At 46.1% G+C, this 25709-nt stretch overlaps 1 protein-coding gene across 2 annotated transcripts; it reads right to left on the reverse strand.

Moving 5' to 3' along the window:
* Window positions 1-873: 873 nt before the first annotated feature.
* Window positions 874-20159, reverse strand: EMP1 (epithelial membrane protein 1). 2 transcript variants are annotated; one of them, XM_071221073.1, is made up of 6 exons: window positions 20002-20150; window positions 10193-10222; window positions 6217-6328; window positions 4325-4421; window positions 4073-4213; window positions 874-3161 (listed from the first exon to the last, which is right to left on the reverse strand). In XM_071221073.1, the coding sequence occupies exons 3-6, from the start codon at window positions 6292-6294 to the stop codon at window positions 2995-2997; spliced, it is 483 nt and encodes a 160-aa protein (XP_071077174.1). In that variant the 5' UTR covers window positions 6295-6328; window positions 10193-10222; window positions 20002-20150; the 3' UTR covers window positions 874-2994. The 2 variants fall into 2 exon arrangements, with proteins under 2 accessions (XP_071077174.1, XP_024431654.1); XM_024575886.3 differs by lacking the exon at window positions 10193-10222 and having other exon boundaries at window positions 20002-20159.
* Between the last annotated feature and the right edge of the window lie 5550 nt (window positions 20160-25709).

Here is a 25709-nt window from a genome sequence, read left to right on the forward strand (position 1 = left end):
TAATGGAGATTCTGATTAAGGACGTATGGGCAGAAGGGAAGAAGGGACGCTGTGGAGGTCTTATCTGTGACTGGGCATATGGTGTGGGGTAAAGAATTCCTGGGAGAGCTAAGAGAGGAGTAGCCTTTTATACTAATGTCCCAGAAGAAATCTAAGAAATCACATAGGTCTCTGAGATGGTATCAGTAGTTGATACAATTTAATTCATTGAATTTAAAATACGTTGAAGTTTGATTTTCCGGTATTTGTATATTTTTTGTGTGTACTACTCTGTGATGTCATTTCATCCAAGGCCACGGGGGACTGGAAGATTGCCGACGCCACCCCAAAACCATTCCCACTTTGGCGCTGACGCGGTGCTGGGGCACCCGGCGTCCACCCTGTTTCCCAGCATGGATTCCAAGCCTTACGGCTCACAGAAAGCAGTGAAACTTTCTCCTCACAGAGCACATACAGACGTGCTCCAGCTGATGCAATGACAGGGCGCCTGCAAGTGTGTGTCGCACACCTTTGTGAGTTGCTTTCTACATTGAAGACGTGCCGGAGGAGTCGGCTATTTCAAAGGAATTTTGCAAGTATCTCACTTTTTTAAAGTCAAAAGCCATTCCAATTCAAGATCATAACCTCCCTCTGATGTAGTAGCGTATGAAGTTCCATTTTGTGCTTAAGACTTTAATTAAAGCAAGATAAAACTTTAATAACATTCAGCTTGAAAGAGTTATTGTAGAAATGCCTAATGTATTGCTAGAAGTGCCTAACGTCTTCAATAAATGCCAAGTTGTCCAAATCAAACTGATTGACAACTTAAGTAGGAGTAAATGTCACTGTTACCCATATTTTCCTACAATTTTTCAAAAGAAAGCATCCACACGGTGAAGGGAATCAGAATCTGTTTTTATATCCCTAGAGTTATAAACATTTGTATCAAAATATTTACAATTATAGTATATGAAATATCAATCTATTAAAGAAGAAGCCAAATACAGTACTAGAACAACCCACCAAGGTAATGCGAATTACATGAGACATAAATGGCACAGAAAAAAAGTAAAAGACAAAGGAATACATGCTTCACTCCAGTCATAGCTTGACTTTTTAACATAATGTGAGTATCTCTTTTGGATATATCTGATACGTAAGTATGCTTCTGCGCATAAAACAGCCTTCTATAGTCACGTGATAATCAAATGATAATTTAAAAGTTTATCACCCCACAGTTTTTGCTTGCCAACCTCTCTACCTCCAGCCCAGAGAATTTGGTGGTCTGCCCTCAATATCCCCATAATCAGAACGAGCGTAGAGAAATATACTTAGTAGGAGCCCTTTTGCATAAATACCAGCAATCATGGCACAACAACTCCCCGGAAAGGACAAGCATATAAGAAACGGGATGAGGAGGGACCTGGGAGACAAAAAGTAGGCAAGATGTCTCAGATTCTCCCTAAGATAGATCTACTCAGGGTGATAAAAGGAAACGTCTTCCTAAAATAAACTCTTGAGGCAGCATCTGAGATGGCTTAAAATAGCTGCTCCAGGCCAGAGCCATGCCTGCTTAACCGGGAATAACATGCTACTTCTACGGCCTATATAGAAATGCTCTGTGGCAACAGACAGATCAATTACCATCTGACTGGGCACCGCCAGAGTTGTTGCTTTGTTTCTTAAAGGAAATATCTGCCCATCACCTATGTTTTTATTAACCTCACGGCACTTTTCTTATTTCCCTGGGAATACAGGCACTCTGCGCTTACCATGACTTAAATCTACTGGGCTGAACACTCTGTAATTCCACAGCACCTTTCACCCAAGGGTTTGTGGTTTGGTGTTGGTTTGTGTGTGTTTCCATAAGCTTCCAGAATCGTCTTGCCTCACCTAGGAAGCAGGATAGGCAGGTCTTCTGAAAGGTGACCAGCCCAGCCAGTGTCAAACCTGGATTTGCCACTGAGCCTAGGAGTCCTGACCCCCAATGTGGATAATTAGATAAAATGTCCTGAAAAGTTTATAATTTAGAGGGAGAGTAACAGATTGTATTACAAGGAGCTATATCCGTCTTTCTCTTGTTAACGTATTGAAAAGAAACATTGATTGCATGGATAGGGAATCCTAAAATCATAACCTTAACACAGCACTGTTACAAGACTGCCTTTTGATCCCATAATTTGTGTGGTACTTTCACCACAGAATTGGTCATTAGTGGCTTTACAGAAACTCCAGAAGAGCCGCCTTGGCTTTAAGCGAGAGGCCTAGCAAAGTGTGTAGCAAGAGGTCTCCATGAGGAATAACTGTGTGAGGTCTGGTCTGGGCTCTGGCCATGCCCCAGGCCTTTCATTATGAAAAGTTCTCTTTCTTGGTTTAATTAACCTACCAACTTGGTTTCATGACTATATCTCTTCCTACCATTTTGTCACAACTACCACTGAATTCAACAGAGTTAAATATCTGTTCTAAAGAGGAATAATGGCTCACTAGCCAAAGCCCTCCTGTGGGCCCTTCAGACTGGAATGTGATGTTTTGCTTCGGGTCAGGAGGGTGGATGGCCTCCAGGCTTAACACATTCAACATAAAACAGTATCTGCCCTTGCTGGAACTTGTACCGCTATTTTAACTTGGTGCAGTAGGTCTGAGGACCGCAGTGCAAGACCCAGATTTCACCCTCGGAAGTGGAGCCAGTGGTGTGGCAGCTGGCGGGGCCCCAGGCGGTGTGTGTAACTGAGAACAGCTGGAAGCCAAGTCTGGCGGCTGGAGAGAGGCTCTCTGGCCCACATCAAGGGACCATGGAAGTTCTAGCCAAATACTTTCTCCCAGGGGCAGGGGCTGGACCATAGAGAACCTCCTGAGTAACAGTTTGGGCTTCAGCCTCCCCCACCCTTTTGCGTCCCTCCCCCAACCCCCCTCCCCTGTCTTGGTTTTTCCTGCAGAGCAACTTTCACTTCCCTCCCAGATTCCATGGCTTCCTCCTCCCCATCCCCCAGATCCCCATAAACTTGTTCAGCCTTATTTCTTTCTCAGGACCAAGTAGAGAATGCCAATGATGAAGCTAAAGCAGAAGCAGATCCAGGTCAGGATGAAGCAATAGCCGTGGTGACTTTGGTAGAAGTGGGTCTGCTGACCAGCTGCATAATGATGAGTGTAGATGGACACCCCAACCATAATGCATAGCCCTGCAGGGGGAAAAAGAGTTAAGATAAGTTTTTGTTTGTTTGGGTGGTTGGTTGGCTGGGGTTTTGAGGGGAGGAGGTTTATTAAAACCAAGAACAGGTTCTATACAGGGGTGTCAAACTCATTTTCACGGGGGGCCACATCAGCCTCGCAGTTGCCTTCAAAGGGCTGAATGTAATTTTAGGACTGTATAAATGTAACTACTCCTTAACAGCTAAGTGAGACCTCAGTGCTACCACCAGGTAGAAACAAGGTGCCGAGCCGGATAAAACAAGGTGAGGCCCACGGGCCTTGTGTTTGCCACCTGTGTTCTATAATTTTTAAAAGATCCTATTTTCCTCATCTGCACTGGGACAATGAAATCTGGCTGTTTGGCCCCACACAGTAGTTCTGTTGATCTACCCGGATGCAAGCTTGATAGTTCTATCGGTAAATGAGAAGTGTCAGGCCCCTGACATCTGCACGGGGTTGTGTGGCTGCCAGTGTGAAAGCAGACTCAGCACCTCACGTCCACGGCCCAGCACATGTGGGCAGGCTGCCTGGGAAAGCCAGCATGCCACCAGACTGTATGTGTTGGGGAAGAATGACAGGAACATGAGAATGGCAATCACTGTGAGCCTTGTGGCAGTGGTTTTTATCTTTGGAGGCCTTCCACCTGTCGGCCCTCTTCAAGCGTCTTACACACAAGTGCTACTGGTGGGTGACCCACCCCTCAGGAGCTGCCTCAGAGCACTAGACGTAAACAATGAAGCAGATGAGGGTTCTTATTCCAAGCATCTGTCAGGGGTCCTCAAAAAAAAGAACAAATAACCAGAGCCACATGCTCCTCTGTTCAAGTTGCCAGGAGCATCCATGGTAAGATTTCTGTAAAGCTGTGCCCGGGTAAACTGGAGGCTGCGCCTCAGGTACTCACAGCACACCAGCATGGTGGCGCCCGAGAGGAAGAAGCGGTTTCCCTTCTCCATGGTGAAGAGCTGGAACACGAAGACCACGAGGGAGATGACAGAGAAGATGATGGAAAGGATCATGAAGGCCTGCACTGCCTTGAGCGCATCTGTGGACACAGGGGGAGGGAGCAAAGGGTCAGGCCGACCAGTCCCACCAGGCTGCATGGTTCCCCAATCACATGACTGGTCAGCTCTGAATACAACATCTGTATAGATACCTTCGTGGGCGTACTCCAGGGCTCCATCGCAGTTACCTCCGGTACAGTTTTTCCAAAGGCCTACTGATCCTGTTTTCATATCTGAAACCACCCAGACCTAAAACCAGGAGGAAAACAAAAGTTGGGTTTAAAAACCGACCCTCTGCTTTCAATAAGAATAAATACCAAATCAGCTTTGCCCGGACCAAATCTTAAGCAAGTCACCATATTTACCCATAAATATGACTATGTAACTCACCTCTTAATGGGAATAAGATTTGACTAAAACTGAAGTTACAATGTTCCCAAGAGAAAAGAGAGAAGAAAATGTGACCAAGGGAAAAATTACCTAGCCTCTCTGGGCTTCCCATTTCTCATCATGTAAAAAGAAAAAAAAAGAAGAAGAAGAAGAATTTAACCACAATGGTTCAAAATTCCAAGGATCTCAGAAATGGAAACCCGGGATGAGGAGATTGGTTTTCAGTGCGCACAATTCATACGAAACTCATACAGTCTATCCAGAGTGTGTCGGGTAAGGGCCTGGCTAAAAAGAAAAAAAATTTTCAGGAAAAATGTTCAACTGGAGACAACGAAAAACACAAGGGAAACTAAGAAAACAGCAATGAGTCTGCGTGGTTAATACGCCACTTCCATCTAAACAGGAGGATCAAACTTTAATTGTCACAACATGCAAAGTAATTCCATAGCCAAACAGGGCAGCAAGAACTTTACTATGGGGTCAGCTGGAAGTGGAAAAGTGACCAGAATATAGTCCCTGAGGCTCACCACAGCGCCAGCTCCCCCTCTTCCTGGGCCCAAGAAAAGCAGTTATCTTTCTGGAATGGAGAACAAACACCTAACGCTGTCTACACAGAGTGTCTATTAAAATGCGTATTACATGAAAGGTAAGGTCAAGGATGCACAATTGCCTGCTCTTGATTCAATATTCAGCACTTCGGCATCCACTGATACATTTTGAAGTCATTTATCGGACCTATTGCCCCGAGAGGCTCAGGGACTGGCATACAGAACGGCTGAGTGGCAGTTTGGAGAAGGCTGTGTGGGCAAAGGCTCCATCTCATCACCGTCAAGCTTACGTTAGCCTTGCTTATAATCACACCCACCGATGTTGGCCAAACTCATCTATCTGAATCCATTTTCAACGGGTTTTTTAATTTTTTTTAATTTAAAATGGGTTTTAAAAATCCTTTAAAATCCTTTAACTGTAACGGGGACCTAAACAGATTCTGGAACCATCATTTGCCTGTCCAGCGATTGGTGGCTTTGGTTCTTGTGTCCAAAGAGCTGTCTTGTTTTTTTTCTGAGAAAAGCACAAGAAAAACACATCAGAAGCTACAAACTACCACTAGAGGGCAGAAAAGCCCAAGGTTCAGAGAGAAGGGACTTGCTACCTCCCTATTTTTATATTGTTTTGAGTGAGTGATAATCTTACAAAATTCCACTTTCACACACTACTACTCTCTGCTCAGAACTGGAATCCGTCAGTCTGGCGACCAAAACTTCTCATCATCTCACTCCCATCTCTCCTTCTAATCAAGGCTCACAGAAGGAAGGGAAGTTCTGCTCCTGACCCCTGGGTGCCTCCGTTTTGCCCGAACAAAGCCTGTCCCTCCCACCTGGGCCCCTTGGCTATCCTTTCTGCCTGGCATGCATCCCTCTGCTCCTTCCCCTGTTCATCTTATGCCGAGAGAACGCCCAGCCATCCACCAGTCCTGCAAGCTCCACCTCAGGCAGACACTGACTTTTATCCCCCCCTTCTGAGTTGTTTGAAGTGCGAGTGTGTGTTTTCTTCTACAACTAAGCTGAAAGTTCATGAAGGGCAGGGATTGAGGCTTAAACTTCTGAATGAATGAATGAATGAATGAATGAATGAACAAGAGAACACTACTCACATTGGCAATGGTGGAAACAAATAGCATGATGACGGTGGCGATGTGGACCACAAAGATGCCAGCCAGTAATACCAACATCTTGGCTTTTTGATGATTTGGCAAGTGCAGAGTCCTGAGGAGAAAGGAGAAAACAAACAGAAAACAAAAGGTTACGGTCAGATTCAAGAAGATAATTCAGCTTTCCCACAGATGTGCACTACCTGCTAAAATCTGAAACTGCAATAAAAAGCATCACAATTTCATCGTACATTTCTAAAAACATTTAGTTAGCCTGGTTTCCTCAGTGCCTATTTGTTTATTTACATATACCTAAATACAAACATAATTCTGTGTCTCAGGTATTTATATATCCATCTCTCTAATATAACCTGTTTCCAAAAAAAAGGACATTTTATCATAACTGTAAATATTTTATTTCATTTGTGTTCTAGAGGCCAAAAGTAGCACTTGAGTTTTTAAAAAGGCCTTTGGACAACTGTACTTTCCAGTGCAACAATGTCATGTAAATTTCCATTTCCCACCAGGGAGTGTCCCTGCCTCTCTCCAACTGCTCATCCAGCAAATTTAGCAGAAATGGGTGCCTTCCACAGAACAGCAGCCATTGCACAATCCCATAGACAGAATACGCTACTAATTTGATCCCGGGTGAGATACAAAATGTGAGAGCCACATTTTCTATTATTAAAATGCTGTTTGGTATTCAATAATTATAACAACCTAATTACAGTTTAATGGTCTGATTGCCTACGCATTGACTGTTTCAGACTTGTATTACCATACCTGGGCCTTTGGGTTGTGTGTGCCCCATGGTAGGGAATCTGCTATTGGTCTGGGAGTCGGTTATATTTCCTATGACTCAGTATGACAGTTCTGGGGGCTTTAGAAATATGCAGCTTGGATACCACCAAATATGCCTTCTATTTGTGCATGACATTTACACAAATTCCAGTCCTTCGTGATGACTCAGTGCAGAAGACAGGCAAGTGCATAAATCCCATGGTGGGAGAATTGGGAACTAATAGAGATTAAGAATATACATGGATAAAACAAGAGCAGTCAGCCATAATCTCAGCAGTGTAGAAAAAGAGAGCCCATTGATCATAAAACCCAGAAAGTAAAGGAAGTGGGGAGGATGCACACTGGGAGGCTGATTTTTGTCAGCTGCAGGAGTGCTTCCTCATGCCCAAGGTAGTCCCAGCAGTGCAGGCTCCCAGGGACTTCAAAGCAAAGGGCTCCGGCTTATTGGCTTATTCACGCCCTAGGCAGGGTGAACCTGTGGACACCTGCCATCGTCCCACTTCCCACTTCTCTCTCTCACTCCACCGTATTTAATTGAAGTTTTGAGTGTGCTCAGACCACTTTCCTATTGTACCGGGCATTGACTGGACAGCACGAATACTATCCTTCCAACACTTCAGAGTCCTTTTTTCTCTGCTCAGGAAACACTACAGTGCCTTGCTCTTTACAGGCCAGGACTGAGAGGCAGACCCTGGCTCCCACTCCTACCCGCACCTCACCATCCCCTCCAACAAGCCCCGCCCACCTTCCCAATCCAAGTACTTCCCTCCCATCCAGGCTATTTTGTAGGAATTTGTCCAATTTCACTGTGAGTGACACAAGTGATGAAGTTTCTCCTGCCGCCCCGGGGGAGAACTTGGAGCTTTCCTGTCTGTCATAAATACTCTCCCCACACATATCAAATTCATTTTTGCTTTTCTCAGTTTCTTGCACACTTCCACAATTTTCTGCTTGACTTTAATGCACCATGAAAAGAGGTTTTGGAGTTAGACAGAGGTTGAGTTGGAATCATATAAAGTTTTTTTGACTTTTGGTCTCAGTTTTCTCCTATATGAAGTGGGGGGTTGCAACACCAATTGCAGAGGGAAATAGGAGGGTTACACTGGATCATATTTGTGAAACTCCTAGCACAGTGCCTGGCACATGGCAGGTACTAAGGGGGTTGCGTTGCTTGTGGTTACTAGTATTACTATTTTATTATACGAAACTGAAGAGCTGTTGCCAGCCCTCACGAGGCTGCCCCATGTTAAGTGCGAGTGATAGGATGTCTGCCATCCAGTTCACGAGGGTGTGTGTCTAAAATCAAGCCAGTCCTCTTAGAAAGTGCCATCATGACTAATCCTTGCCGCTTGAGTGGTGAGACCACTAAGAACACACCCTCAGGAACAAAGAAGAGAAAGTTCATTCTTCGCAGCCTTACATCACTCTGGGGATCTCACAGCATTTTCTGTCTCCTCCGTCAGCCTAATTTGCACCTGCTCACACTCTCCATTTTGATGTCTTGAACATCATTGCATTCCAAAGACCCTCTCCCCTCCCTGCACCCCAACCTGGCCCATCCACGCACCCCCAGGGCCCTGGAGTTCCTGGCCTGCACATCTCACTTCTGATTTAAGCAGAGCCCCACTGATCATGGATCACTGTCCCCTGCCCAGCACAGGCAGGAGGAGCGGTGGGGGTGGGGGATGGGAATCACATAAAGAAGCAACTCTCTTTCATCTCAGATTTCCATGATTGTGCCACATCCATTCACCAAGGAAAGGAGCACAATGTCGTGGAATATAGCAAGTATCTTCGCATACAGAAAACACAATTCTCTCTGCTTTTTGGCTACTAGATACAGCCAGAGTTAGGTGCTGTTTAGTTGGAGTATTACATAACACCTATAAGTGGCATCTATTGTCATCAAAGAGGGGCTTCCATTGTTTTCAGTGGCCCTCCCAACACATACAGAAACAGAGTAAACTATATTCTTAAATTCCTGGCCTGGATCATTCCTCGCTACTCAGTCCCTATACTAATGACCCCCCGGCAGAGACACCAGTTATAATCCTTGCGAACCTAATGAGTGAATGTCTGCGAATCTAACAAACAACAGAGCAGAAGGGGCTTAAACAACAGCAGATCCCATTCCCTTGACTTCCGCCCACCCGTCACGTGCAGTAGCTTGCAGGGAGACTCCTTTCCTGCCCCAGGGTATATCTTGCTTCATACTAAAGCACCGAAAAGAGACCATTTCTGGGCATTTATGTCATTGGAAACATGGTTGCTACAACTTTCTTTCCTGACAGCATGCTTCACCAAAGCAATAACTGACTTCTCTAGAATGCTACGGATGGCTGTCTCCAATGGAAAGCACACCCCTAGTCATAGCTGGGCAGCTCAAACCAAGTAGTAGACAATATCGGCCTTGCAATTCTGAGTTCTTGGGTGCGATGCCTGCCTCTCTCTCTGAGCATTTGGTGCACTGGGCACTCCCAAAACTTGTTAGTTGATTGCTGGGAGCTCCCATAACAATGGCGTTATTTGTGGTGCTTAGACTCTCAGACCCAGGCCCCCAGAGCCAGTCAACTCACACTGCCCTTAAAGGGTAGGATGTCCACTGCTAAGTGGGGCTCCAGCAACACATTTCTCCACCCGCCCCTGTAAGCAGAGTAAGATCTCCCCATCTACCCTCACCAACCCAACATGCTCGGGACAGGCGTGGATAAGGCTCCATGGGGCTGGTGGGAAACAGAAAAATATAGGAGTCATGGATGTTAACTCTAGAGAGAAGTGACTGTTAAGAGAAATGGAAGTAAGAGACTTAAAGCCACACGCGTCAGTTCTCTGTGATCCCTCCTCAGTTCTCTTTCCTGCCCTAACAGGCAAGCCTGCCAGTTCCCTTTCCACGAGCACCACCTTGGTTTCTGACCAGGCTTCTCCTTTTCTCCCCACGAAGCCCAGGCCCCTTTAGAGAAGAGGTCTCTTTATCCACCTGCCCCAGACACACAAGCATCACAACCACTGACTGTTCTAGATTTGCATTAAATTCTTCACTAATAGGAAATTTACTACAGTTCCTGGAAATGACCCTGAGGATAACAATCGCGGTTGACTGGAGCTGTAAATGACTGTGGCGTGTGGGCCAGGGGCACAACTGCCCTCTTGCAGTGTCTCCATCCACTTAAATTCTTACTGCTGTCTGGACTCCCTCGGACACCCCCGCCTGCAAATGAAAGAACAGAAGGAAGGGAGCTCTGGGACTGCCTCGCAGTGCCTCTTTGCCTTTGTTTAGGGAGCCCCACCCTTCTACAGTCCTCTGAGTGTGAGAAGTGAATCAGGCCCTGGCAGACACCTTTCCTTTTTTAATGAGCAACTAATGCTGAAGAAACTTTAGGAATAATTGACTTCTAAAAGTGTCTGTTTAACTAATTAATTAATGCAAATAAAAATGTTGGTAATTTGGTTGCTGAGTTCCAGGTCACATAACTTCTTCCTGCCATGTTGTTGTGAGTTTATTAAGCTTTCCCTGGAGTCTGGGGGAAGAGGCTCTTTAAGGGTGGTGTGAGGTACAACGATTGGGAGCAATATAATCAGATAGAGTAACCCAAAACCTACTTCTCCAGCAAAGGAAGTGGTGGAAGACCTGCCCTGAGCCTAGCAGTGTAACGTAATCAAAAACAGGGAGGCTGGGGGCTATGTGAGCAGCAGGAGAGTCCCCGGGGCAGAGTCCCGCGAGTGCAAATGCCATGATTCATCTGAGTGGGTGAGATTCTCCCAGACAGTGGCAGCATGGAGACACCCTCTACCAGATGGCGCAAGAGAGCTTTCTGGGAAGCCTGTGGCTCCGGCTGGCTGGACAAGGCAGTTGGGCCATTTCCCTGGCAGCCTAAGATGGCCCAGGCTTTTCTGGGGAGAAGAGAGCAGTAACAGCCAGATGCTAAGTTCCCTATTTCTCCTTTCTCTCATCCCGGTTTTATTGCACAAAACACCTTCCTTCATTATTTATCTTGCATCCATTCTTTACTTCCCGTTGTCCTTGTCCAGTTCTGGTCCTAGTCTGGACCACAGCATCAGCTTCTCCCAAGATCCTTCCTCTGAACTTGCCCTCTACTATACCCTCCACACTGCCAGTGTGTTATCTGACCATGCTACTCCTCTGCTCAAAACCTCCACACTCCCCATCACCAGGCAAGAGACTCCGAACACTGGCCCTCGTGACCGGAGAAATTTGAGGATCTTAGGAATTTGGTTTCAAAAAGGAAAAGAATACCCTTTCTCCAGTAACTACCTATTAAAACGTTCTTTCCAAAAAGCTCAAACCTTGCCTCCTCTAGGAAGCCTTCCCAGATACAGAGGTCAGAAGTCAACATTTCCCCCAGTTAAGCTATAGCACTTCCATAGCCCTTTATTAAAACCACTAGTGGCCACCTGCCTGGTGACAGTTATTTGGGAAATGTTTGACTCCCACATTCCAAAGATTCTAAGTTCCTGAAGGGAGAGTCTCGTCTATGACAGGTACCAAGTAAATATCTGTTCAGTGAGCAAATAAATATTTTCTTCTTAGTAGAAAAATAATCAATGTCCAAGTGACTGCAGGCTTTAAAATAAACAACAGAATTCTAGAGGAAAAATGTTGCATTTTTTAACATACATGAACTCTTGTCCTTTATTATTTTTAGACATTATTTATATATTGCCATAACTATGTATTGAGCATCTTATTACATGCAAACTCTCTGTTACATATTTCTGCATAAATACCTATGTGAATATGTATTTCCTGAGTACCTTTGACACTTGAATATATAGGGGTATTATAGTGTTCTGGAAGGCACTGTGTCCAGTGCCTTTTATTCCAGAGGAAGTAAGTTAATGCAAAAATAATTCCATTTGTAAACACCAACTTGTCCACAGATTTAACGTTTCTATCTATCTCTTTAAATTATGGAATGTCCCACTGCAGAGGGGGCTTTCACATTCCTCCGCAGGACGTGGACGCTCGTCTATAAAGCTATACCGAGGAACTGCCTAAATCATGCCTGCACTCCTCTGGTCACGGAGAACTGACTGCCTAGCAAGACACTCTCCTCCCCGCAATTAGGAAGTCCTTCTGACAAAGCATCAGAGTTTGCCCTTGGCAACGACTGCCCCTGAGTTTAGCCCTGCCCTTTGGCTAATGCTTCCTCTTCAGCCCTTTTCTCAAATGGTTACCTTTGCAGAACGAAAAGAATCACTGGGTTATCAGAGAATTAGCCAGAGGACATCACCTCAGATTCCCAAATCTCCATGTTATTAGAACACAGCCCTGAGATTCCTCAGCTGCAAGACAGACTCTGCCTTTTCATTGACTGATGTCTCCAACAACGACATCCCGCTCTCTGGATAACTGTAAACTTGGAAGGAAGCTTTCCCCCACCATCTGACCGAAGACATGCTGCTTCCTCCAAGGCACAAGAGGAGTGAAAGGCCACACTGCTCCTGGTCACATGATCTCCCTGAGTCAGCCCATGTCCCTGTGCCATCTTCCTCAGCAGGACACCCGAGTCGTCAGTGGCTGCTTCTCCCTCGGGACACTGTGTAGGGCGGTGGCACGCACATCTTCCTATCCTCCACACGTCAAAATCATTTTGCTTTTGTTTGTTTATTTTTGATGTGTTTGCTTCCCATGAAGGGTCATTTGAGTTGGCAAAAATGAATGGCCGCTGAACACAAAAGCAGTAAAGGAAATGCTCTCTTTTGGGAGCAGCTGTAGAGGATGTGTCGGAGGAGGAAAGGGCTGGGATGAAAGTCAGGCCGAGTGGACGGGACCTTGGATGAGCTTTTCTGGCCATTGTTATCGTTGTTTCATGTCAAGTGTACTTTCCATTCTAAATATTGTTTTTACATAGGGCTGGGGGAGGGGACATTCGTTTCTCCGTGGGAAAAATGCAGAGAAAAAAGCTCCTAAAGGGCCATTTCCTCTTGCCTCAGGATATCTGATGCTTGGGGTGGAAGGAAAGAGCCCCAGGTTGCTCCTCACTACATACACATCATCCCAGGCCTCGTGTTTTTCAGTGCAGGGAAATTTCTATAACCTGGAGAAAATCAGCCATCAAGCAGCAGAAGTAACAAGGGTCTACATGCTCCAAGGAAAACATCTATTTTTTCAGGGTCCTGCAGAAACAGAGACTGCATCTCCCAAATGTGGGCCACCGTAAATGGGGTGATCATGGAAAGGGTAGCATTTATCCGGCACTGGTATAGGGACTCTCACATAATTAGGGAGAAGAAACCAGTGGGTAGGGGTGGGGGACAAGCACGTTATTTTTTTCAAAGAAGAAGAGAGAGCACCTATTAGAAAACCAGCTCCTCATAAAAACTTCGGCCTCTGACCAACTGCTGACTTTGAGAAAATCACAAAACCTCTCTGTTCAGTGGTTCCTAGGGAGACAGTACCTAATGGTGAGTGAGGTGCACAGGTTCACGGTTCAAATCCTGACTCTACCACTTCTTTTTTTTAATTTCAGTTTTACTGAGGTATATAATTGGCATATAAGATTGTAAGATAAATAAACTATACACTGCAGTGATTTGCTGACTCCACTGCTTCATAACTGATTTGTAAACCTCCTAGTGTTGCTGCGAGGATTAAAGGGATGGTGCCTCACAGTGAACAAAGGCTATGCAGTTGTTGGTAATTCTTTTTGTTCAATCACGTAAAATGAGAGGCTGGGGCCAGCAAAATGGGCTTTACGCTCATCTGCCAGACGCTGAGCACCAGCAACTGCACTGAAGGCAAACAAAAAGCACGAATCTTGTTTTTGCAAATGCTCCCGTGGAGAATAATATGTCTCCCTTATTTCCCCTTGTCCTCCGTCGTGTCCGGCGAGGGGGTGGTTCGGGGCCACAACTGCAAAGGCTGAGGCCAGCCTTGGGCTGCGAAGAAGCAGGCCTAGCCTACGCCCCCAGACCACAGCTGGTCAGGCCATCTGGAGAGGTCTCCTGGGCGAGGACGGAAGCTTCAGTGTCTTCTGCTTCTGACAAAGAGGAGTGTTCTGGCAGCCAGAATGTCTTCAAGGGAGAGGTTGCCAAGATAATAACTAGGGTTTGGGAAGAAATATCAAGGTGTGGCCCAGCCCCAGCGGCGCTTGGGCGGGTCGACAGTAGATGGTGGCAACATGCTTCAACCAGCAAAACTGCAGCCTTGAGGGGTGGCGACAAGCTGGCTGGGACCCTCCCCCTCAACCAGAGGTGCCCTGGGAGAGCACTGGGGGGGATGCGGGCTTTGTTTCTCTTTTTGAGGGCAATTGGTTGTTTAGACGTCCAGAGGTGGTTAGGTTATTCAGTCCAATCCCTTGACAAAGAAGGAAGTGGGGGTCCCCAGAGGAAAAACAGAATCAGAGCCGAAGCCCACCATCTCCCGGCACCTAGACCAGGCCTCTTCACTCCAGGGCAATCTCTCTCCTGTATGGACTTTGAGTCCAGCAGACTTCTGGAACTTCATTCTGTTCCTCCTGCTACCTCCTAGTTAATCAGAGGGCCAATACAGCCCCTCAAAACAGGGCCATTTGCAAAAACCAAGTCTCTCAAGGACCGCTGCTTCTTCCTGCCTGGACACAAAGGCTCAAACCTATCTACCCCCACACTGCCAACCCTGAGACAAGCTACCCCCCACCCACAGCACAGAGGCCCCACCCCACTGAAGCACAGAGCAAAGGGAAGCTCCAGGCCTCAGTACTCTCTGAGCTAAGTGTGAGCACACTCACAAGCCCAACTCATTGTTCTGTACAGTATTGCTCTCTCTACCGCACGGTAGCTCCAGGCTGCTGAGGAGGGGCCTTTGATTATTTGAAAGAAGAAGTCTAAGTATCAAAAACCTCATTTTGCTCTCAGCTCTGACCTGAGAAAAGGAGAAATGCTGGAAAAATTGCAATTGGCACAAACATTCCATGGAAACACAAATGGTACCAAGGATGTCTTGACCAATGTTTTGCTTGAGCAACAGAAGATTCTTTACCGGCACAATGAACAGAGTATTTGACCCTGAGGAAGATCCTGAAACATTGAGGGCAGGTGGGCCCCAAAGGAGAGAGGAGACTTAGGGGTAGAAACATCCTCACACTTCTATCTTGTTCTTTCAGCACCTCGATCTTTCTCTCACCACTTCGCTTTTCCTTCCTCTCCCAGGCCTTTGTGGTTGCACCTTTGCTTTGCCCCAGCACAGGGGCCCCAGGGAAACGCGGGCAGTCCCACCTGCTCCCTCCCCACCCTTTCCTCCTTGCACCTTCCCTCCCCCCCCTCAATTTGTTCCTCATTGGTTCCCATCCACACCTTAACAGCCACACCCTCATGCTGCAGGGTCTCCCTGTTCAGAAGAGGGTGGAGCTCCTTTCCCAGGACCTGCTCAGTTTCTCCCTGAGCCTGGTTGGGTCCCTGGCTGTTCTCAGTCATAGCAGGCTTAGCTAGCCTGCCCCTCCTCATCTGAGCTGGCTCCTTTACGTTTCATTAATCAAACCTCTTCCTTTTCATCCCCAAGCTGGGTGAGTGCTCATTGCTACTGGATGCTAAAGGCCGCCCACACCACATCTGAGGAATCTCTGAGTTGCTGAAGCAGAGAAAACGGCCTAGGTCCCCAGTCCTCCAAATGCCTGTTTCAATGCAACATGTTGCCTTGTTCCACTTTTCTACCAATTTTTATGGATTAAACTAGCTACTAAAATGAGTCAAGGATTTCTCAAAATAGGAATGTTAGGACCTTAGAACAATAGAATTTCAGAGCCACAAGGGGCATTGGATACCACCAAGTTCAGTCTCCTCAGCGGAGAAGACAGATGACCTAATCACAGTCACACGGCAGTCAGGACAAGACCCCAGCCCCTCCGTCTTCTTGTTCAGCCACCTTGCATCCACTCCAGGATTTCTGCCACCAGTGTCAACCTGTGCTTAAAGGGTTCTCAATTTCACTTATTCCACTGGAAGAGAGATTTTATGAAATAGGCTCAGAAAATACAAAAACTGCCAGATCCACACAAGGCGGCCAGCACCAGGAGCAGAGGAGGCCATTTTAGTTCCAGGAAAACACCGTTTCCACAACAGGGAAGGAAATGTTGGCCCAAATACTTCGTTAAAACAAAAGAGAAGCCCTGACTGGTGTGGCTCAGTTGGTTGGGCATCGTGCCACAAAGCGAAAGGTCCCTGCTTCATTCCCCGTCAGGGCACATGCCTGGGTTACAGGTTTGGTCCCAGGTCAGGGCACATACGAGAGGCAACTGTTTGATGTTTCTCTCTCACATCAATGTTTTTCTCCCTCTCTTTCTCTCTCCCTTCCCCTCTCTCTAAAAATAAATAAATAAAATCTTTTTTAGAAAACAGAAAACAGCAATCTCCACAAGGGTTTATAGTTTTATCTATATGCTTCATATCAATGGCTCTTCCAATGAAGTTGAGAGAAATGCTTTCCCCAGTCACAGCACCAGGGACTGAAGTGTTACAAAGTATGATCTTGAGACGTGTGTTTGGGGAGAGTGTGGGAAAGTCAAGTAAACTACTAATCGGAACCATATTTGGGCCCCTTAATTACTGAATAAAATCTGGAGTCATCTGGGCGGAACTGGGAAGAGGATTGAAAATGGGAAGTTTATGGTCAGAAAATTCCAGTTCTGCCCTGGTTGGGACGATGAGCTCTCTTTAAGGGACTGACATCCGGATCACCTGCCAGCAGTGACACCGAGGCTACACTGGGCTGGCAGCCTGTTCCCAGAGCTACCATGACAGGTGGTTGCAGTGTAAAGGTATGGGCTGCACGAACTATGGACCAAGTTAAGAGACAACCCCACAGGGCCAAGTTAGAAGCTTCTGTGTCTAGTATTAAATTGATTTAACCGTGACCTTATGAGTAGCAACCGGGTGTGTCCCCCAAGTATGCATATCTGAGAGTCCGGAATGTCTCCGAGCTTTTGTATATACATGTGGTAAGTTAAAGAAGGAACCATATTCATGTGCAGAGAGGGATATATCTCAGAATCAAATCATATGGCTACGGTTTACTATTGCGTAGTTTCAAAGCTTCAAAATGTCTCCTACTCCTCTTGCTGAGTGTCAGGCCCTAATATGTATACTAATCAAGTTTTACCCATCAAGTATTCAGTAAGGGTTAAAGGTGTAGGGCGTTCGGAGCGTTGGGCGGAGCACCAACAACAAAAATGGAATAGATATTTTCTGGGTCACTACAGGACCGCAGAACTAGAACAGAATGGAAGTTATAGAGAAACCAATTTTGCCAGATTTAAGAGACTCTAACAACTAGAGCAGTGAGGGGGGTGGAGCATGCGGGGCACTCTGAGGCAGTGAGCACCCTCTGCAAAAGCTCCCTGGAATTTTAAAGAAATGTCAAATGGCTATCTGTCCGGGGCGGTGTATAAGTAAGATTTCTGCATTTGGTCGGAGAGTAAAAGACTTGACCTTCAAGATTCTTCCCAGACTGAGGATTCGATGAACAAAATTAAGAGTGGAATATAACTAAATTTGTCTTGTGCCCTTCTCTGTGGCCACTTTTCAAACGTGTTCCCCATCCGCCTCTGAGGAGCCTATTTTTAAAAAAATCTGTTTTGCTTCTTCATGCGAGAACCATTGATCTCTGCGGGTCTGGCATGAACCAAGCAAAACCCACAGAGCCAGCCAGACCAGGCCGAGGGGTCTGCATCCCCAGAATGGTCTCGGTGAAGCCCATTCACCATCCCCAAGTCTGGATGTTGCTCCTGGGAACCGCAGGGGCCCCACGCTGGTTTCAGGGGGGAAGCAGGAAGAGTTGAGAAAGCCACAGTAAGTCTTTTCAGTGGTCTGTGGAAGGATGTCTCTCCTTCCTCAGAGGCCTGCCCTGTACTCTTGGGAGGTAGCCAGCATCTGTTCTGGGATGTGATCTGTTCTGGGTTGGTCCTTGATGGCCTTCAGACAGCTCCCAGGACGGTTTAGTCCCCTCACACCATAGCAGTCTGGGGGGTCCTCTGACCGCCTGCCAGACCGGACATCCTGCTGCCCTCCAGACAGCACCCCGCCCCCACCCATTCTTCAGAGTCTGGGGTGGAATCCGATCCTCCTGCGCGGGTGGGAGGCAGCAGGGGAGGAGAACATAACCCTCACAGTTCAGCGTTGTCAATGACTTCCAGCTGCATTCCAGAAAAGCTGCTGCAGCGAAGGACTCTCTCACCACTTCTGGGAGGAAGAGGGGAAAGCGGGAACCAGGGTAGCATTTTTTCAGTTGCCCTCAAAGCCCAGGAAATAGCACACAGCCTTTTTTTCATATATAAAACTACAGTATAATGGGAAACACTGGGCAAATAATGCAATCCATGACGGTTTACACCCCCAGAATTTTCAGTATTATCTATTTGCTGACTGGTTAAATTAGCTCATTGGTTTTAACCTGCACAAAACTAAAAGATTTGTACTGACTTCATAGAATACTATTACTATCAACTTAATAATAGCTTCCCTAGTCCACATCCAGGTTATCTGGAAATAATAAACCTTTTAAGCAAATGTAGGAGTTCCCTGCATCTTGAAAAGTTGCCCTCAAATTTACTTAATCATCCCCCTGCGGGCAGTTTTACCAGGAGCGTTGCCTGCACAATGTACACAGGCTGATTACATTTAAATCTTCCCTTCCAACTGACTGCATTTCTAAAGGAAAAGTCTCATTTCATCAGACAAGCTGAATCCTGTCATTTTCCTCATCTTGTTTATGCTGGGTTGGGGGGTAGGGGTGGTAAATCCACCAGTATCTATGTCGAAACGGGCCACACCTCAACCAAAATGCTAACCAAAAAAAAAAAAGCAAAAAACAGAAATCACCCTCCTTCCTTTCTCCAGATTCACTTCATGATTAGCGCGAACATTTGCATCTGACAATCACAATTTGGAAAAGAGTGAGAAGCCAAATGTGCCCAAACAATCACTGGCTTCCATGCAGAAAAATTCCACATCCATCTAAAAACAAATGTTTTTTATCACTTCTGATATACCAACTTTCCACTCAGCACTAAAATTCAGCTATTTCTGGGGGGGAAGCACAAAGCCATTCAACAATTTCGTTACAGGAACAGACGACGTTCCCCTGCCCCGCCCTCTCCCCCAAATCCAGTTTCCCTCCTGCCTCTCCCATCTCGCACCTCTGGCCAAGGAGAGAAGGAGGTCTGGAGTCTGCATCAGGCTCCTCATTTCAGCAAGTCAACCCCTCTCGGGTTTTATTTGAAACACCAGTTGCTCCCCTCTTCTCTCTCCCTCAGTCTCAGTCTCTCTCTCTCTCTCTCTCTCTCTGTCTCTCTCTGTCTCTCTGTTTCTCTCTGTCTCTCCCCCTCCCTCCCTCCCTCCCTCCCTTCCTCTCCCTCCTCCTCTTGCTCTAACGGTTTTCTTTTAAAAAAACCCACCTCTCTTGTCCCACCCTGTGGGGAGGAAAAGCCACTTAAATTCAAACAAAAGTGAATGAACAAGCAAAAAGGCAGCAGTAAAAGCAACAGCAAAAACAATCTGAAAAGCAGCCTCTATCCACCATCACCCCAGAAAGACCAGCAAACAACCAACAAGCAGAATCACAATTTAAGTCCTAAAGCAATTTGAATCAAAATGGAGGAATGGAAAACATGTGGCAAGCGCAGCTTGTCATTTCAAAGGTGTGTAGCGTTTCCTCCATAAAGACTGTACTATCCAGGTGTGTTCCAAAGTCCCTGCTCCCTTCACATCTTCACAGTGAGAACCCAGGTACTGCAGGACATAATTACAGCCCAGTCCTGCTGCTTTCCCTGGCCCTCTCCACATCCCACCATCCAAATACATTTTTCTGAACCTTGGAGAAAAAGTTTTCTCAGTATCTACCTTTAGCCAAAAGTTTCAAGGATTCATTTCAAGGAATCATAGAAAAGTCACAAAGGGAAAAAGAAAAAGCAGGACTTAGATGAGGTCCAGAGAAGGAGAACAGTGGAAAGGAAAGAGAATTCTGTTTCCTCACAGTGTTGGGAGCTGTCCTACCTGAGGATCCCAGCGACAGAGGCACCTCGAGTGGCAGGAGCTGGCAGCTGCTGGCGGATCGTCTGCTCTTCTGGAGCTTTGTGACCACAGTGAAGGGAGGGACCTGCCTCCCGAGGTTATAAGTTTCCTGCGCTGGTGTGCTGGGGTGTGTGATGGGCGGTTACTTTTCACTCTGTTTTAAAGGAGTTTCTATGAATCAGTCTGGCTTTAAAAAAAAAAAAAAAAGATTTGTTGGTAAGCTACGCCCTGCTAGGTTGGCAGTCAGTCAAGAGAGGCTGGGAGTGAGCCATCAATTCAAAGAAGCCTGTTTAGGCTCCCTCTGACTCAGACACACAGACCACAGTGGAAAAAAGACTGACATGGCTTCAAATGAGTAATAGAAGTCACACAAATAGATCTGTTTACCGAAGCCCATTCCTCCTTACCAGAAAGGAGTCTCAGTTACCAAGGGGATAAGGCAGAGCACAAGTTATCTGCTCATAGTTTCATGTGGGGAGGGGGAGGAAGAGGGGCAGTGTCCTGCCCCTGGAAATTCTATTTAATCATCAAAGGAGAGTCCCATTCTTCCTCTTCCATCAAATGCATCAGCTGCTGCTCACAATCAAGAATGATCAGATTTACTTATTTACTTCCCTGCCTGACCCCGGTGCAGTAAGGTGTGTCCCTGTCCTGTAAGGTGTGGCCCTGGAAGTGGAAGGGGACACACCAAGAGCCCAGGTCACACTGCCTCCGAATGAAGGAGCACTGGTGACAGCAGACTGATTTATCATCATTCTGCCCTGTGAGTGCCCATGTGGCCTCCACACATTTGGGAGGAAGTCCGCTGGCTGACAACTTTGCTCTCTGATCTCCACACACTAATCGTGTGGACCTTGCTCCACAATTGACCTTCTCGTGCTTGGCCCAGAGCATAATCACCACAGTTTCCCTGCGCCCCTCCTCTGTCGCTCAGGACTGGAGCCAGGAGGGGCTGGAGGAGTCATCTAATCCCATAGCCAGGCATTCCACCGGAGAGGAGGCCCAGATACCTGAGTTCAAGCCGAGCTCTCCCCTTTATTATCTGTGCAAACCAGAATCAGCCTCTCCAGGCCTCAGTGTCCTTGTGCATAAAATGGGGGTAGAAGGTAGCTATCTTAAAGAGTGGTGGGGAGAAGTACCCAGAGCTTATATCAATGCTTCACACATCATAAGCTCTCAGTAAATGTTAACTATTACAATTGTTTTATCAAAGGAGAAATTGAGGCCCAGAGAGCTCAAGTGACTGATGCGCAGAGACACAGGAGCAGTGGCAGCTTCGTTCCAAGTTTGTCACAGCCAAACAACTCTGTTTCTAGTATTCTCTGCTGCATCATGATGACCTATTTCAATTCAAATGATTCGTATGTGGTTGTTCATTCACTCACCCATTCATTCATTCAGCCAACATCTACAGGTCGCAACACACCAGGCACTGTCAGAGCATTGGGCCACAGACAGGAGCACGATCCCTCTGTGTGTGTTCTTGGAACTTACCTTCCATTAAAAAAAAATAGAAAACAGACTGGGGGCTAGTCACCAAAATATTGATAAAATTAGGTGGTAAAATTATAGGTGAATCTTCGTTTCTTCTGTGTAACATTTCCACATTTTCCAAATCTTCTGCAATGAACCATAAAACGTTGGTTTTTAGGAAAAAATTTAATGGAATGGAGAGAATACTTTTCTGAAATAGATGATGAGAAAAACACACACCATGCACACGCACATGAGTGCCTGCAAACACACACACACACACACACACACACGTGTGCATACACAAGCACACTGATTTGATGCCAAATCTTCCCAAGTCCAAAGAACTGAATTCTGTCCCTGTGAGGATGAGACAGTGTAGATTTTTCATTAAAAAGTGGTGATGTGACAGTGGATTGCTTCAGTTTCTCTTATCTTTTATCTTTCATCACCCCTCCCCCATCACTTGTTTCATAATAAAAATGCCTGTTTGAGAGGAGCCACTCCCAGCAATGGCTTGCGTCCTGTGATCTCTGGGCAGCCTAACCCTCTGGGAGGGCTGCATGATGGGGCCCGGGAGCCCTCCTGGGCTATAGGAACAGAATGACACACATTCTTTCAGAGTAGCATTCTACCACCACCCCCTGGCCTTCTTCCTCCCTTCCGTTTGCCTTTCACGTCCAAGGCCTTCTGCCAGTTTCAAACTCTTCCCCCAGCAGCTTGTAAAGGAGGTCTGGGCTCTAGAGTCCTGGGATGCTGAGGCATCTGGTCTGATGACATTTCTTAAAGAGAAATCTCTGGGGCCCGGGAACATTGGAAGGGAAGCATGCTGCCTCCTGCTGCCCTCTCAGGGTTAACTATGGAAAAAAGCAGAGGCTTCCCTTCAGGTATTTCAGTAGAGGGGTATTTGATCCTCCTCCATTCCCACTCCGAGTTTGAAAGGGGGAGGCAGTGGGTTTCAGTGGGTCCTGAAAATGGGACTCAGAAAACAGGAGTTCTAGTTTTGTGCTTCCACTGCCTGGCCTCGGGGTGAGCCAGTGATCTGCCTCCTGCTTTTCAACCTTAATGTGAGTAGATATCATAGCCTAGTAAATCTCACCTTCCATGTACTTTTGGAGACATAGGGTTTGGAGAGAAAATGTTAAATGCTTTGAGCTCTTTAAACACACACACACACACACACACATACACACACACACTCACTCACTCACTGGTATCATATAAAGCCAAGTTACGTAAGTATTTTTTTTTTTTAAATAAATGCTCATCCAGGATCACTAAAGGCTCGTAATTAACCCTTGAAATGTTACTGAGCTCATTTTATCAAACAAAGTTATCAAGTCTGGGAAGGAAATTGGATCTGCTCTGGCTGAAGGTCCAGTTCATGGAGCCTCTGGACGGGGTTGTAACATTAAGCCTGCTTTTTTCCATGGCTGTGAGCTGGACAGTGTTAAGTCTTCAGGTAGCAAACGGTTCAGGGGTCTAAAACCACATGGGACCGGAGAATGCAGCTCTGTCTGGCCTCTTCTTGGTCTTCTCAAACAGGTGGGGGCACCCTGCCACTCTGCTCTGTGCTCCCATTCTCCTCTTCTGGAAGGTGGACTAGATATATCCACTTTCCACGCGAGTAAAGAACTTAGCGAAATTTCCTTTGACCCCAGTAAAGCCATATCTTCTTGGGAAAGAGTGTCCCCTCTTGCCCAATGCCACTGTTTCTCTCAGCCACGGCAATGTTCCCTCCTCCTTCTGAAGAAACAAAAATCAACTTCTGGCATGGTGCTGTCTGGGGCAGATTTTCAAGTCTGAACTGACTGGCGTAAATACTTTTAGTGAATGTATGAATCAAGGGCTTTTAATGACTAGATATAAGGAGAAATCTGTTAAAGTAGGTCTGGCCTCAGTGGCCCTCAGGAAAAAAGAAAAAACTAAGAATAGCTTGAATTTGTTTTTGCTCAAACTCAGCCCAAAAGAATCTCAAACATGCTCCCCAAAGCTATGCTATGCACAAGGACGTCCCTATGCATATGAGCAACCACTGCTTGAAAGGTAAGTCGATCAAAAAATATTATCCAAAATCGAATGAATGTATGTTCCTTGCCACTCCTGTTTGAAATTTGAGAATTTACCAGAAATTTCATCTTCCTCCCTGTCACCTCTTTCTGCTCTGCTCTGCTCTTTATTTCTCCTGCAGGCTGTTTTCTTCCTGTTTTCATTGTTTGCTTTCTTAAAATCTTCTCATCACAATGTAATATAACTTTACAAAATGAGGAGTCTCTAGAATCCCTTAGTCTTCCTCTTTCATGTCTCTTAGCGAGCTTGTCCTGAAACTGCTTTGAAAGATAAAACTGAGGGAACTCCAAGTTTCCAAGAATGCGGGGCCTTGGCCTGACAGTTCCAGCTGTGTGAAAAGTCTCGACAACGAAGCGTAGTGATGGACGGGCTGTAGGAGAGACATGGCTGTGTTGGCAATGACGTCTGAACCTGGCAGGTGAAATAAGCCTGCCCTGCCACCTTGGACAATTAGCAGATTGATACTAATCCTGTAATCCACTTGTTCAGGCAGTTGGGAGTGTAAGGGTGGTTGACATGACTAAAAGAACAGACCTCCCAAGCTATGTCTACATGGTTATAGCTTCAGAGCAAGAGAATATCAAGCCAACAAAATAAGAAGAGAAAAGATTCTTTCTCCAACTAACATCAACTGCAATACCAGAAGGGAGACCTTAAAAGTATATCATCTTCTTCACTTCACTCCTCATGCTACTGAACACATGATTCCTACTGTTTAATGAACCATTTCAGGTGCTGAATAGTCATAAGCAATGAATATGCATAGAATAGGCCGCAGGTCCAGTAGTTAGATGCTGTCTACATAGCAGGTACTCCATTAAAATCTAGTACATTTAATCAATGGAATGTCGAATTTCCAAGTAAAAGGTATGGTGTCCTCCTCCAAGATTTTCCCCTCAAACTCAGCTGTGGTTCAGAGCTCCCTGTAGCTAAGCCCTCACAGCTATAAGAAAAGCAATGAGCACAGGTTTTTAAATTTGCCCAAGGAAATTGTTGTGGGAAGGGGGCCCAGCAGCCCATCCTGGGGGGATTCTTAAAATATATTCCCCATTAGGACTGTGTGGTCAGCGGAGCACATAGGGACACTCTAGATTACAGTGCTACTCAGTGTGATTTGTTCAGTTACGTCTTTCTAGTTACAGTTCCACCTTAGCCACTCTTGCCCGTGACTACGCCCAAGCATCTGACTTAGAGTTGGGGGGCCATAAATCTCTGACACCTTCTGTGACTATTTGGAGGGGTCATATCCACAGAGGCTCAAATCAACCTATTCTTCCTAATTTTTACTTTTTCTTTAATTTTGTGCTATTTGGAGAGTAAATTTATTAAACCTGGGGGCAGTGAAACAAGAAGAGGCAACAGGAGAGAGCCTAGGCGGGGCTGCTTTGGGTCCCTAGAAAGGTACAGGAAAGAAGTGAGCCAAGGCAGGGCTGCTGTTAGCTCATTGAAAAGTCAGAGAAAAGGGGCCTTTGGAGACAGGTTAAGGGCTTAGCCAGGGACGAGCTGCCACTGCCCACTGCTCCCTGGGTTGTAAGTTTCTGGGGACCCTTAGAGTTTAGGAGAAAGAAAATTCACTCCACAAGGAGATTCGAGGGGGCGTGCCCCACGGAGGGCTTGCCTAGTTCTTACTCTTAAATGAGGACTTTATTCTGATGTTCTGGGGATGTCTTAATATATTCTTTGTACTAAGAACTTTTACTTGAAGATCCAAAGCATCATGCCTTCTAAAACGCCCTTCTTTCTGGATTGTGTAGTGGGAGGCACTTGCATCTTATTGAAGGGAAAGAAACTGTAAATCAACCGGATGTAGAGAAATTCACTCCCACCATCCTGCGAACCTCTGAACCTGCACACAGGGTCCATGATCCAAAAACAGGATATCCTTTCACTATTTGACTTCTGATTGTAAAAAATGAATCACTATCTTTGAACAAAACCCAATAATGCATGAAAATGTAAATAAGAAAATTAAAATCATCCAAAACCTCGCCTCTGAGACAACTATTGTAAACAGTCATCCGTGTATAGGTATAATATATAAAATACCACCCAAAATACCACCCACACATGCTGCACCGACACGTGCTGTTGTCACACAACAGGCCGCAGTGTCCCTCTGGCTCAGCCTCACAGCCTCCCGTGTCAGT

The sequence above is a fragment of the Desmodus rotundus genome, chromosome 3 (assembly GCF_022682495.2).
Source record: "Desmodus rotundus isolate HL8 chromosome 3, HLdesRot8A.1, whole genome shotgun sequence".
Classification (NCBI taxonomy): domain Eukaryota; kingdom Metazoa; phylum Chordata; class Mammalia; order Chiroptera; family Phyllostomidae; genus Desmodus; species Desmodus rotundus.

Excerpts from the sequence above, each read along its gene's own strand:
- EMP1 (XM_024575886.3), bottom strand. The coding sequence starts at position 6,294 with ATGTTGGTATTACTGGCTGGCATCTTTGTGGTCCACATCGCCACCGTC. Across the intron at positions 4,422-6,216 it reads TTGTTTCCACCATTGCCAAT|GTCTGGGTGGTTTCAGATAT; the intron begins GTGAGTAGTGTT and ends TCCTGGTTTTAG. Across the intron at positions 3,162-4,072 it reads CGCCACCATGCTGGTGTGCT|GGCTATGCATTATGGTTGGG; the intron begins GTGAGTACCTGA and ends TTCCCCCTGCAG.